Consider the following 14,085-nt stretch of genomic DNA (forward strand, 5'->3'; position numbering starts at 1 on the left):
GCGATCCAAAGCCCGCCCGCTGTCGAGGGAACTTGACTTAGCGTCGGTGAGCGAAAGGCGGTGCGGCACACGGACCGATCACGGTAACTTGAGTGGCGAGCAGTCACGGGAGAGGCAGAGCTCGGAGGTTGGCCTAGACGAGCGGGTCCTGGAAGTGAGTGGGAGTGACGCGTGCAGTGCTAGCCGCGATATAGACTCGACGCCGCAATTAGGCGACGCGGGCTCCACACTCGCTCCGGTTTCCGCCAGCCGGCAGGAGCAGGCTGCAGTTGAAAGAAAAAGTCTGATTCGCGAGCAACAGGAAGGCTGTTCATTAGCCGATCTGAGGAAGAGCGTCAAACGGGGAGTGAAAAAAAAGGAGGTTTCATTTGGCAAGGAATCTGGCTTATTGTACCGCCGCTACACGGATAAGCAGGGTCGCAAATATAAGCAGCTTCGGATTCCGCGAAAATATCGCCGGGAAAAATGAATGACCTCATTTGCTTCCTCAGTAGTATGTTTTCGGTCCAAGCGATTTCAAGGGGACCATTCTATTTGTAATTATTATTGCTGATTAATAATTGTTTCTATTTGTTGTGTTGATGATTTGAAAACTGATTGTTTAAGCCTTGTGTGCTAGATCGTACACCTGCCTCTTGTTGCAGCGGGAGAAAAAAGGGGAAAACAATTTAGTTAGGTTGATTTGAATTATGGCCTTGTCTGGTGTTTGACGGGAGACAGAGGGCACTTGTTCGTGTTGGGTGTTGCCTTTTGCCGGTCGGTTTTGCAAGCTGCAGAACGACCAAGCGGGACCAGTGGCGAGAAGCAAGGTCTTAGGAACGACCCGAGCGGAGCTGGTCAAGGTGCCTTGGCGACGACGTGGTGAGCAGAGCTCCTATCCTGGCGAGTCGGACCTGGGCATGTGATGTTCCCTGGCGTCCCGACACTGGACGTGAACTTGGACGAGCCTGACGAACGTGCGCGCCTGGCATCCGAGCCACGTGGAGGCAGCTCGTCTTCCCGGCGCCTTATCTGAGGGCGGGGATGCTGTTGTGCCATTACCACAAGCCCGGATTCCGAATCTGCAAGATGCGGAATCTATCCTGCGAGCGCCATAATTCTCCCTTCACAAGACAAGATGCTGCGCCGTCGTGCGGGAGAAGCCTCGGCGAGCAGCGTGTTTAGACGTGTCCGCGTGTGCCAGACGGCCCGGCGCCGCACCTCCCTTGCCTGGAGGTCACCGCGCGCGCGAACTTTGAACCGGGTGGCCAGCGCGGTCGCTGGTTGGACCCCTCGGACGACCGTCGTGTGCTGACTTTGTATTGGGCCGTTTGAGTGACAATGGGCCTCGGGGATTATAAAAGCAGCGACACGCCGCTCGAAAACAGGATCTGCCGACCCCACCGGGAGAGAGTGTCGCTCCCGACTGGGGTGAGATGTGTAACGCGTTTTCGCCGGACGTCGTCGTGCGAGAACAGTCGCGTTTGTTGTGAGCGCTCGGCCCCAGTGCCGACCCGTTCATGTCCTGTATGATAACCTGTATATAATGTATAAAGTCCCTTTTGTTATTCTCATCGACGCCAGGCTCGGAGTCATCGCTACCAACGCTCTGTCACGAAACGGGTGACGAGCGCTACGGGACCACAAAGCCGTAATCGTGGTGCAGCGGTACAAGTTCGTAACACTGGTGGCACCGGTTGGGTGTCGTAACACTGGTGGCACCGGTTGGGAAGTCGTAACAACAGGCAAAAATTGTTGCTTACTAAGCATGGTTTAGGTTTGCAACAAATTGGTTGCTTCCTCAATTCTTTCCTCCAGTGGAGATGACAAGTCTGTATACAACGAACGCATCACAAAGGTTCGTTTAGGTTCCTTGTAGGCGAGTTTCGGTACATCAAATTACTCGATATATCGAACTATCTTTATCATATAACCGTATTCGTTACAACCGGGTTCGACTGTAGCGCATACCGGAAGCGACTTAGCGTTCCCAAAAACAGCAATCTTTGCTTGGGTTCTTCCGAACTCTCTTTACGCTATATTTCGCACGCCTGGACGATAGCGCGCACTAATCTTGGCTTTCCTTCGGCAAAGCGGTCGTGGGTAGCAATAATATGCACGTGGATGTGAAATGCAGCCACACTGAAATGGAGGCAAATGGACCATAACGCAGATAGGGTAACGATAACGTAGACCTATTCCACTCTGTTTTTTATCCAAATCCGCCGTTATATGCATCCGTGATTTGTGTGATTTCACAAAATCACGGAGGGCAATGGCGGATTTCTAATGAGAACAGAGAGGCATAGTTTTACATTATATAGCGACCAAGGTTTAATTTACCCAGAGCTCAATAATGAGAAGATCGGCGCGAATAGACACGATATACATTGAGTATTTTTCATTCTGTGATACATATACATTCTGCGAAAATGCATCAATTTGCGTCCGTCTTCTAGTTTCGCCTACTACAGCCCAAAAAGACATAAACACTCCAGAGTTCAAGGTCTATAAGTTGTGGGTTTTTCTTGCCACAGCTGGACAGAACTCGCGGAAAACGAGCTGCGTACACAAATGGTAGCTGGAGGGGATATCCCGAACTTATAAGAACAATATAAAATTATGCTCAAGCATAGCTAATACTTCAGCCACGAGCCCGATTTTTCTTTTCTTCAATCGATGGCCACGTTAGGACCTCTCGGAACGTCGATGTCGAAGAATTTGCCTGCAGCGCGGGATCTCAACAAGCAAAAAAAAAAACAAAGAAAGGCGCTTGGCTGTGTTGCCTATCGCCACAATTTACGGCCCGCTGGGACGAAAAAAAAAAAAATCCCCGACGAAGGAAGGAGAATCACGAGAGGTCAAGCGGCGATAAGCGCAGTTCTGCGGGAAAAGTGAACTGCACGTAATTCTGACGCTTTATCTAATCGTGAGGCTCGCGCGATACAGGCATGCACGGTAATGGAGGTCGCAAATTGCTCGCGGTAGCAGCAGAGGCGCTATCCAGCCGCGGGAATTATGTAAGACGTGTGATTGCATGTATGCTTTCATGAGCACTTTTATGGTGTTGTTTTTTTTTTAGTTGTTGCTTGCTTGCTGTAACGTTGCATTGCATTGCGCGAGAAGTCATGCACGACACACCTACGCCTACGGCGTTATATATACTAAGTAGAGCTGCCTTCAAAAAGCACACCATACGATAAGAAACCGAGCACGAACAAAATAAAATCAACTGCTACGTCTAGACGCATAGTGCATGCAATGCGGCGCGCACTGTAGCACGCACTGTAAACGGGCGCACAACTGAGGGACCAAAGAGTTACGCCAAGCAAGGGAACACGGGAGGCGGTAAATTATCAAGAAATTCTGGTGTTTCACGTGCCAAAAAACAGCCATCTGATTATAAGGTACGCCGTGTAGTGCGGAACTCCGGATTAATTTTCACCACCTTGGCTTCTTTAACGCGCACCTAAATCTGAGTACGCGGCCGTTTTTATACTTCGCCCACATCGATCGATGAGGGTCTCGCGAGCTCGACATGAAATGATGTTGTGGATATATACAACGGGGGGATTAACTTTTACTAAACTTAATATAGTTAAACGAAAGTGAGGGTTGAATCTACGACAAACTTTACATTGAGAATGAAAAAAAAAATAAAGCCTGGATTTTCCCTTAATCCGTCTCGCCAGGGAAAAGAGAACGGTAATGTAATATATAGTGCAATTTTATTCTGTAAAAGAGGCATTACTAAAATTTCATTGCCGCTTGTAAGTGACTACAATTTTATCACTGGTCTGCCTTAAGATAGTTCTTATTGTGACAACTGCCTCATAAAGGGTCTTTCACGCGTACAATATATTTTGCTGTACTTCAGTCAGATATCCACAACTGCATGCAGATTATTAGTACCGCAATCGCCGTTACGTTCGACTTACGGGCATGAACGGTGCGCCATAAATACTCTGCAACGGCTTTTACCCCACATTTCCCTTGAGATTAAAAAGTGTAAAATAAGGATAAAATACGACAGAGAGCAAAACTAAACAGGAGCGCAAATCAATGTTGTCCAGATTACAGCCTTTCGGGAGACCACATTGTAAAATAATTTACACCCTTAAAAGTGAAAAAGGGTGTAAATGTGACTATAACTGACACCTTTATGGTGTTTTTTATTTAACGGACACCCGAAGGGACACCGAAGGGTTATAGACACATTTACACCCTTTTTCACTTTTAAGGGCGTAAATTATTTTCCACTGCATGCTTCTGTCGCCATCTCTCGTATGATACAGACCGTGAAAGACAGCAACAACGGTTTTATTATTATTTTTTTTAATGGAAAGACAGTGAGTCCTTTCTTGGTGACGCACGACACTGTCCTTGAAGGATGAGAAACTTTAGTGGCAGGAAAAAAAAATGTAAACGCGCTTCACGTGCGCTTGGGAAGCGGAAAGGAAGTGAGTAATGAGTGCACAGTTACAGCAGGTAAGACAAAGCTCGGGCAGAAGTGTCTGCCTTCATACAGACAAATCTCTCTCTTTCGCTCTTCTTCTTTTTCGCTTCACCGTTCATGTTAAGCGCGCTCAGTTCTTAGCGCGACACTTGCGATACAAGTAATGTTTGCCCTTCTAAACTCCACTAAGAGCAGTAATGGTAGACGACTTAGGACAGAGCTCCGACCGAATGGTTTATACAATGCAGGATAACGTATGAAGACATAAGCAAAGAGAAGACACTCAGTTTTCTTTCTCTGTGTGTGTGTGCGTCTCTCTCCTTATTTTTTCTTTCTTTTCCGGTTCCTTCCAACTTATGCGCAGCCGCTGTGACAGTTGGGTATCGCGCCTACGACCTCAAGATCAGCAGCGGAACGCCTTATCCGCTTTAGCCGAGCTTCAAAGGGTCAATCTTTTAGATGCGAGGGTTGCAATGTGGGCTTGTTGGTAATGCATCTTCAAGGGGAGTACGGTAGCGCGATTCAAAGACGGGACAAGAGAAGACACAAAGGGACACACACAGCGCTGTGTGTGTCCCTTTGTGACTTCTCTTGTCCCGTCTTTGAATCGCGCTACCGTACTCCCCTTGAAGATGCGTTTTTAAGAAGAAAGAAAAGCCCTGCTGAAGTGGAGGGCGGGAAGGAGGCGCGGGGGCGCACGGGAAATTCCGTCGCAGCCTTACGGGGGGGGGGGGGGGGGGGGGGGCAACAACTGCAAAATGAGCGCCCACTGTTACGCAACGGGCATCCCGCAGCGTGGGTCGACCTCAGATGACGTCGGCCGATGCGCGGCGGTGCGCGAATAATTTCCACGCCGTTATCGACGATCACACACGCGGTAACGCTTTCGGTTCGTGCAGGCAAACGCACAGGTCAGGGACGCCGCGAGTTCGGTGCGTCGCATGCACCGGCCGACCGCATCACGTCGGTGGCTTGTGTGCCTTGCCTGCGTCAAGGGTGTCTTGTTGTAGATTTCTCTCTTTTTCTTTTCCTCGTTTGCCTGTTCGGCGCAGGACTTCTCATTATTATCGCCAGGAAAGTTCTCACCGGCCCCTGAATTACACGTGCTAAGGAGAGGGAACGCATTAGCAAGAGAAACATTTAAAAACAGAAGTGTTCGAAAACATATCTCGTAGTTTGAAGAGGGAAGGGGGGGGGGGGGATGATTAAGAGTTCGCGCTCCAAATTTATAGGGATACTAAAGAAGAATGTTAAACTAACCTGCCCATTAGTAAATAACTCTTCTGCAATAGCGAAGCGGCCACTGTTCCTGAGAGACTGAATTTGACAAGTTAGAAAGTACCCAAAAACGAGACAGCTCGCCGTAAAGTCGTGGTCTTTTGTGTTTAATTTACACGTTCAACGGTAACGAATGCCTATATGTTCCATTTCAAAGGAGCGAAGGACTCGGCCTAGGAAATGTCGAAAACTCTTCCCGTGCTCGGCAGACCCAGATACGAGAAAATTCTTTGAAATCCATAACGTTACTTATCGTATAGCGCGCCGTGGTTCCGGAAAAAAACAAAGTGAAGGTTTCGCTTTCATTTTCGCCGCTATAGAAACCTGCCCTTCGCTGCCAAAATTATTAAATTATGGTTTTGAAAGAACGCGAAACTAAATAGATATTACGAGTGCTCTTTGGTTTCCCGTCAAGCACATGTACCCTCCGGCACTTTCGCCTCAACGCCTCCCCACCCGCCTATAACGGAGGTTGTTCACTGTGGCCGCAGCCATTACACTGCAGAAGTCATTATGGAAATACTGCTACGTTTCTGATCAATCTTGTCACTTTCAATATACTCTCGGTTAAGATGCAGTTTAATGTCGTGCATGATTTCTGCAAGGGAAGCTACAGTTTGGTGCAATCTATAGCGCCAGCACAATGAACGCCTTCCAACGACAACTCTCAGTTAAAGAAAAGAGTCAAAGATATGGAAAAATCAGTTACTCCCGCAAAGAAAATTGCCAGCGCCGCACTGTGTTCCACTGAGTGAAGTACCTAAACAGCGCCGAAGAGGGACGTCGCATATCTACTTGCACGCTGCAGTTGAATGCGCGAGCAAGAGCGTGCCGATTCGTGAGTCATCAGACTAACGTGTTCTACACCCTCGTAGAACACTTCGATTAGGTTCCTGTAGGCTCGCAGAGCCTACAGGAATCTGGCAGACGTACTACTCGTAGACAATTTGCGAAAGCCCTGCTGACGTCTTGCAGGCACTGAAGACGCTCGAGCGCTTCAGTTTTTTTCCCCCCTTCAAGAACGGCTGGCCTGTATATAACCCTGCAGAAATTAGATTCCGCGAATCTTACCGTGCACCGCTGCTGCACGTCGTTACGTACGACGCTGTTCAGACCTGCTGTTTTTCGTATGCTTTCCTGGTGCTCAATGTTTGTGCCTTTACATCGCAACGTCTAAACCTTCTGCTATGGTATATGGCTCAATCCAGCGACAATTATGTATCTAAAGAGAGAGAGAAAGAAAGTTTAAGGATAGCAGGAGAGATTAGCCTATAGCTACAGGACTGGCGCACTACTACAGCTGAAACGGTGAGGGATGAAAAAAATGGAGATAGAAACAGAAACAAAGCACGTACTATCACATACACTTAAGCTAGCACAGACACACTAACACAAAAGTTATTTACAGTATCATTGAGGTCTGTATCCCGCACAAATGATACATAAGCGCTCTATATATGGTAGGGCGCGCAGTTGACACCCAAGACGTTGCTACGGCGCTACAACCACACTCATGTAGAAATCAAGCATACAGTATACGCGCTGGTCGCTCAAGCGTTTATTTGCAAAAGCGTGTTCCCGCGTCTCATCCAACAAGAGACGGGGACCAAAGTTTCGGAAAGTGCTCCGGCGGGTATACCAACCGCGGTGCATCAACTCCGACGTGCATGTCAGCAGAGTTCCGCCAAAAAATTATTAGACTCATTTGTCCTGCACAAAAGCGAACGCCACACTCGCCAAAACGACGTCACAATTTGGCGGGGCGCCATCGTTCACCGCCATTCACCCCCCTATATAAAAAAGAGAGTCGCGTCGATCCACTTACGGAGATGCGGGCGTGCATCGTCGAAGACGCGCCGCCGTTGGCGCACACGACGTCGCCGACACTTTCGTGGAGAGACCACGCAGCACCCTCGACGGGCATCAGGTCGGTCCGAAACCAACGCTGACGCAGGAACAGGGACATGCTGACAAGTATACGGCGACAGTTCTGCCAACGGTTACAACGAGTTCCGCGCAAAGAACGCTCTTGTAGTTAACGACTCACGCGTTGTGTCCGTCGTTGCGTACAAACGCTGGCCACGGAGTTACACTGCACATGTGGCGCGCCGGCGAAGCGTTTCCAACTTTCTGGCAGCACGCTAAGTCAGGAGAGAGAGAGAGAGGATTCAGTCTTCGCACTGAAACGGTCAGTAGCGTGTTAGGGTATACACAACGCGCTGCACATTGGTAACTAGGACGCGGCCTCAAAGCGCCGCACGACAGACGCGCAGTGCCCCCAACGGGCTCGCAAGTTGCGTCAGTACCGCACAAACGGCGGTCACTGCCGTTCGCGTCCCAAATGTGCAGCGTATTGGCTCGTTCGCGGCCGAATGTGAAGCTCGTCAGACGCGCGTCTTACGAACCGACGAGTCTTCAGATATACGCACGAGCCCGAGAACAATCCATCTTCGGTGAGGTCATAAAGGGGCACCATCCACCGGCAGTCAGTGTTCCTCGCCAAGATGACGCACCGGTCCCGGAAGGTCGGCATGGATCACATAGGAACAAAGTGCTGCGATGTTCACTGCACGATTCTCAAGTCATTCGCAACAGGGCCCCCGCGGTAGCAGGCGTCAACAGGAACCACCGTAGAGTATCGCGACGTTGCAGTAATGGCGCGTCGAATGGCAAATCCACAAGAGACGAAAGGACATCGCGGCCTGGACTTCAGAACCCTTGTCCAACGGTGATGTCGGCCGGCGCACAAGTTTACACTGAATGGTTCAAGAACTCAGAAAGTACATGTCCCAGGCTTGCAGCCACCAAGGGCACAAGTCGGCGTCGTCAAAAATCCGCGCCGTCACTTCCGGCGACGTCTCCATTAGCGCGGCAAACGGTACGTCCTCAGGACACAAGTAGAGTGCACTGAAATCTAGTACACTATAGACACAAGGTACGCAAGGAATCCCGACTATCAGCGTCATCCGAAGGCGCACTTCTTCGGCCTGCAAGTGCACGCCGTGCACAGTGTCGAGGTGACGGGGACCTGTCGGTCTCGCATAAGATCCTCCTCTCCAAGTCCAGGGACGGCAGTCGCGAGAACAGAGAGCAGCTTTTTTTTTTTCGTTCTTTTCGTTGCTGTGGTTTTTTGCTTCCTTCCTCTGCTATATACGGCCGCGCCCAGCGATCCGTTGCTTCGTGCAACGCTTTCCTCGACACGGCTCACGCATAGCCCGAAAAGTCAAGGCGCGCAGTCGAGACAGCGGGGGCAGCAGGCACGCCACACACACTGGCGCTCGCAGTAAAGAAGAAGCGCCACCCCCTCCCCCCGTCTCACGTGAAAACGAGAGCTCCGCTGACCGTTCGGCTGCCGACCACAGCGACCCGCTGGACCGTACGTCGCGACCCACCAGGCACGCAAAGCCTTCGAAGGATGCGCCAACGTCGATGCGCTCGCAGGCTGGACCGGTGCTACAGATAACAGCGACTTACTCCTTCGTGTTTATTGATTGATTGATTGATTGATTGATTGATTGATTGATTGATTGATTGATTGATTGATTGATTGATTGATTGATTGATTGATTGATTGATTGATTGATTGATTGATTGATTGATTGATTGATCGATCGATCGATCGATCGATCGATTTTGGCTTCTCAAAGAAAGACAACGGTTATGATAGACGTCGTACATATAGCTACGGTAAGAGTAACGTAGGTAATTGTGGACGATAACACTAGCAATATCTTCTCTCCCAAATATGGAGGACTACGGAGGAGGACTCCATATGGAGGATTCCCGACTTATGGAGGACTACGGTGGCTGTGGAGCCGCTATAGATATCTTTCAGTATTGTCACATACGGCTAGTCAACACCCTGATTCCGTAATGCCTCCATGGCTGCTGAGGTTTCGACAGAATCAAACGCTTTCTCGTAATCAATGAAAACTACATATAAGGGTTGGTTATTTATTTATTTACAATACTGCCAGCCTCTACTGAGACTGGCATATATTATATTCTAATATTATATTATATTAGACTGGCATATATTATATTATATTCCGCACATTTCTCTACCACTTGATTGATAGTGTGAATATGGTCTACTGTTGAGTAGCCTTTAGGAAATCCTGCCTGGTCCTTTGATTGACAGAATTCTAAGGTGTTCCTGAATCTGTTTGCGATTACCTTAGTAAATGCTTTGTAGGCAACGGACAGTAAGCTGATCGGTCTATAATTTTTCAAGTCTTGGCGTCCCCTTTCTTATGGATTAAGATTATGTTGGCGTTCTTCCAAGATTCCAGTACGCTCGAGGTCATGAGGTATTGCGTATACAGGGTGGCCACTTTTTCTAGAACAATCTGCTCACCATCCTTCAACAAATCTGCTGTTACCTGATCCTCCCCAGCTGCCTTCCCCCTTTGCATAGCCCCCAAGGTTTTCTTTACATCTTCCGGCGTTACATGTGGGATTTCAAATTTCTCTAGACTATTCCCTCTTCCATTATCGTCGTGGGTGCCACTGGTACTGTATAAATCTCTATAGAACTCCTCAGCCACTTGAACTATCTCATCCATATTAGTAATGGTATTGCCGGCTTTGTCTCTTAAATCAGACATCTGTTTTTTGCCTATTCCTGGTTTCTTCTTCACTGCTTTTAGGCTTCTTCCGTTCCTGAGAGGATGTTCAGTTCTATCCATATTATACTTCCTTATGTCAGCTGTCTTACGCTTGTTGATTAACTTGGAATGTTCTGACAGTTCTATTTTAGCTGTAGGGTTAGAGGATTTCATACATTGGCGTTTCTTAATCAGATCTTTCGTATTCAGCGATAGCTTATTGGCATCCTTTCTAACGGAGTTACCACCGACTTCTATTGCACACTCCTTAATGATGCCCATAAGATTGTCGTTCATTGCTTCAACACCACGGTCCTCTTCCCGAGATAAAGCTGAATACCTGTTTTGTAGCTTTATTTAGGCCAAGATAAAGGGTAATAAACGAAGCCACACGAAAGTATGAAGCCTGAAGCACGAAGATGAGAGAAATCCATGTACTATTCATTATTCACATGGTGTGGCGATACGATCCCAGCGCCAAAGTTACACCAAGTAATTGTAAGAAACTCTATGCCATATCCGGTCAACTCGGCCTTGGGTTATCTTGTGCGTCGGGGCCTCTGCGCAAGGCTTAAGCCACAGGAACGTCTGCGTGACGCGAGAAGACTACTACGAGAAGGTTGCTCTACGATGACGTTCTGAAATTAAATTCAGCCCCCGAAAAATCCCTAACCAAATCAAAATCACAATGTATACCGTCGAAATTGCTTCCCTTGTGTAGGCTATTCGCGACGATGATTATGACGTTTATTCGTATCTCTGTTGAAACGGGGAAGAGACAAACAGTCGCCTCGCCTGCTTGATTTATTCAGGGTTATCTACATCTATCGCCATCCAGACTTTTGCCTATCTGATTTCGATCTTAAATCTTTCGCACTTACAACGTCATTACTATATTGTACCGTATACCTATATCAGGTTGCAGTGACTACGGTTCTATGAACCTCTTTCCTGCTTTCTTTTCCACCAATACTCTGAGCGTCTCTTACACATCTCGACTCCAGCAATTCATGCGACAATCGTCTTCAAGCGCAGGAAACCTCGCAGGAACGTCGGAGCAGTGCTGCGGTCGGGTGCGCTTGTTGAACGATGGAGCCACCACCAAAGACACTGCGTAAGGCCAAGCAATCTCGCAGAGCGTCGCAGTGTTCTTCGGCGCCGAAGAGCCACATAGGCTGCGAATCTCCGCATCGCAAAGCTGTGACGACGACAGCAGATGTGCCGTCTCGGCATTTTGCCCTAGACAGCTTCTTCCTCTTCACCCTCCCCCCCCCCCCCCCCCCCCCGTCTTCTCCAGGCAAGAATCCGTTTGTTCTTAAAATGCGAAGAGAACGCGAAATTGGTGCCTGTACGACACTTGCAGTAAAGCGCTGCGGCGAACTTCGGGGAGCTCGCGTTATGCTCCATCGCGACGAAATGCAGCGTGTGCGTGTTGCAACGCATAATTTCGTGGATAGCCGGCGGGGCAATGCATTCTGAGATGCAAACGTCTCCCCCGCGCTTAGTCTTTTTCTTTGAACGACCCTGTTATATGGGATAAATGCGGCGCACAACGCGGGGCCCGCCACCGAGCACGGCCGGAACATCAGCGCAAATCGGATCACTGGAGCTTCTGGTGCTCCTGAGCAACGTCGATAAATCGTTCTGCTGAAAACACGACGGGTACGCGCCATATCGTGCTAAGTAACTATGGGGTGGCATAGCAGTCCGCCTTCTTTGCGACATGGACACGCGATGCACAAATTACGAGCGCAAATGGGGAACCGCCCATCTGAAACTGTGCGAGTATCAAAGCAATTGCATGTCAAGTGAGCGTATGAAGGAAATGGGCAGTTCTGAGACGAGCACAGCTTTGGTTAGTTAAAGTGTAGGATACTTCGACCATAGAGGAACGTGCAGAATCAGTTTATATTCACACAAGAGGCGATTTAACATTGGTTTAAACAAAAAACATGTGTATATTTCTTTTTCATTTCATTAGTTTGTGCGGCAGCCATAGGCGGTGACACAAGGAGAACGGGGCGTAATCAGTTACGTACGATCAGGCCATGCATCACAAGCCAACGCTGCACGTGGTATACGAATGCGTGTTCTTACCGCAAGCAGATCCTTCGATTTCTTTTCTTCTCGTTTCTGTTCTCTACGAGAAAAACAGTGAGCAACCTACTTCATGCAATCACCGCGGCTAAGCGAAGCAGCAGTCACCTTGCGCATATCTTGCATGTAAAATATATAGATAACGTAAGTTTTCCGAACGAAAATAAAAATGAAAGAAAAAGAAGGGGCGAGAGAGCTTCGCCACAGCCTCGCCGCGCGCGCCGAACTAGGTCAGGCATCCAGAATGCCGTAACCCCTAAGCCATCGCGGCGTGTCCTTGCAAGTGTACGTTGCAGCGTATTTCTACTACTTGCCTCCACCTGCATCTTCTTCATCATAACTTGCAATTATGTTTTTCGAAGATTTCATCTTCTTTTAGGGCTCGTCCTTCGCGCACTTGTGCACTGCGGTATACAGCGGCCGATCGCGCTGATCGGCGCGCTGAGCTGCTATAGCCACGTTTAACGCGCTCGACCACCGTACAGGTAGCGAATGCCCGGCAATCGACGTATCCAGTTTCTCCGGCCGATGCCTCGAGCGCCGGAAAACACCGGGAGGACCGCACCCGCGCCTTAGCGGCGAATCGAAACAGCAGGCGCGTGAGCTCGCACTTTTCCCAGCAGTGCACGCGTATACTTCGCCTCCACGAGCAACGGTGCACCGGAATACGCCGGCGAGCTTCGTATCAGAATCCCGTGCGGGCCTGCCCGCATACACACACGCCGCGACCACTTCGGCCCCGTTAAACTACTGTGTACCTCTCATGTACCGACTAAAATGACGTTCCCCCCTTGTCATGCGGCTACCCCACTCTCCCTTCCAGGAAACGTCGCAAACCGACGTTACAGAGCAAGAAGAATCATCAAAGACAGCGTTGTGTGTATACAGTGGGAACGGAAAGACGTCGGGTGCATCCGCGTCGTGCTGCACGTTGTGCAGCCAAACTCCGCAGCGCCCCGTGTTAGTTATTTCAGTCGCGAGTACGTTTTACTTTACCAGTATCTCTTCACAATTCCTAAACACAAATATGGGGATTTTTTAACGTTCCGATACAGCGCCGTCGGACTCTGCACAGTGAGAACCGCCGGATTGACTTGGGCCACCTGGGATTATATTTAACGTACACCAAGATATAATAAGTAAGCGAAAATTTCTGCATTCGACACCCCCATCGGAAAGAGGCTGCCGGTAACCGAACTGGATATACCTCGTGCTCAACATCCAGAATTCCCTAACCACTAAGCTATCGCGGCGCGTCCTTGCAAGTGCCAGTAGCATTATATTTCTACTGTATACATGCCTCCACCTATATATTCTTCTTCGCAGCGTGTGATTTTTCAGAGATTTCACCTTCTTTATTATTATTATTATTTTTACATTAGATAGCTTTAGATAAGGGGACGCAGGCGGCGTGCGCACGGTACTGCGCATGCGCAGATCCCTACGTCCAGTGCCGCGCACGCGCAGATCCCTACGTCGGCTCCACGCATGCGCAGTACCAACGCATGCGCGGCGCCGCACGTAGGGATCTGCGCATGCGCAGTACCGTGCACAGTACTGCATGCGCACTACCGTGGCCCCTAGTTATTGCGTACGCAAGCGCCTCGCGTCGCCTATCTAAATCTATCTGTTGTTCGAACTCCGAGGGGCGCATCTGATTGGTCAACG

At 49.2% G+C, this 14,085-nt stretch overlaps 1 protein-coding gene and 1 long non-coding RNA gene across 5 annotated transcripts in view; one reads left to right on the top strand and one right to left on the bottom strand.

The window, feature by feature from the left end:
- LOC135914434 (adenosylhomocysteinase-like 1) overlaps positions 1 to 14,085 on the bottom strand; it is a 271,601-nt gene that overhangs the window by 218,461 nt on the left and 39,055 nt on the right. Inside the window, exon 1 of one of the 4 annotated variants that reach the window (XM_065447280.2) lies at positions 7,539 to 7,680. The exons of the other annotated variants lie outside the window; for them this stretch is intronic. Within the exon in view, the coding sequence (XP_065303352.2) occupies positions 7,539 to 7,679 (141 nt within the window). The 5' untranslated portion in view covers position 7,680. Of the gene's footprint in view, positions 1 to 7,538; positions 7,681 to 14,085 lie in introns of those variants that run through there. 4 annotated transcript variants of the gene reach the window in all.
- The window catches only part of LOC139060819 (uncharacterized), a 66,172-nt gene that overhangs the window by 30,448 nt on the left and 21,639 nt on the right, over positions 1 to 14,085 (top strand). The window lies entirely within an intron of this gene.

Source organism: Dermacentor albipictus, chromosome 6, assembly GCF_038994185.2.
Source record: "Dermacentor albipictus isolate Rhodes 1998 colony chromosome 6, USDA_Dalb.pri_finalv2, whole genome shotgun sequence".
Lineage (NCBI taxonomy): Eukaryota > Metazoa > Arthropoda > Arachnida > Ixodida > Ixodidae > Dermacentor > Dermacentor albipictus.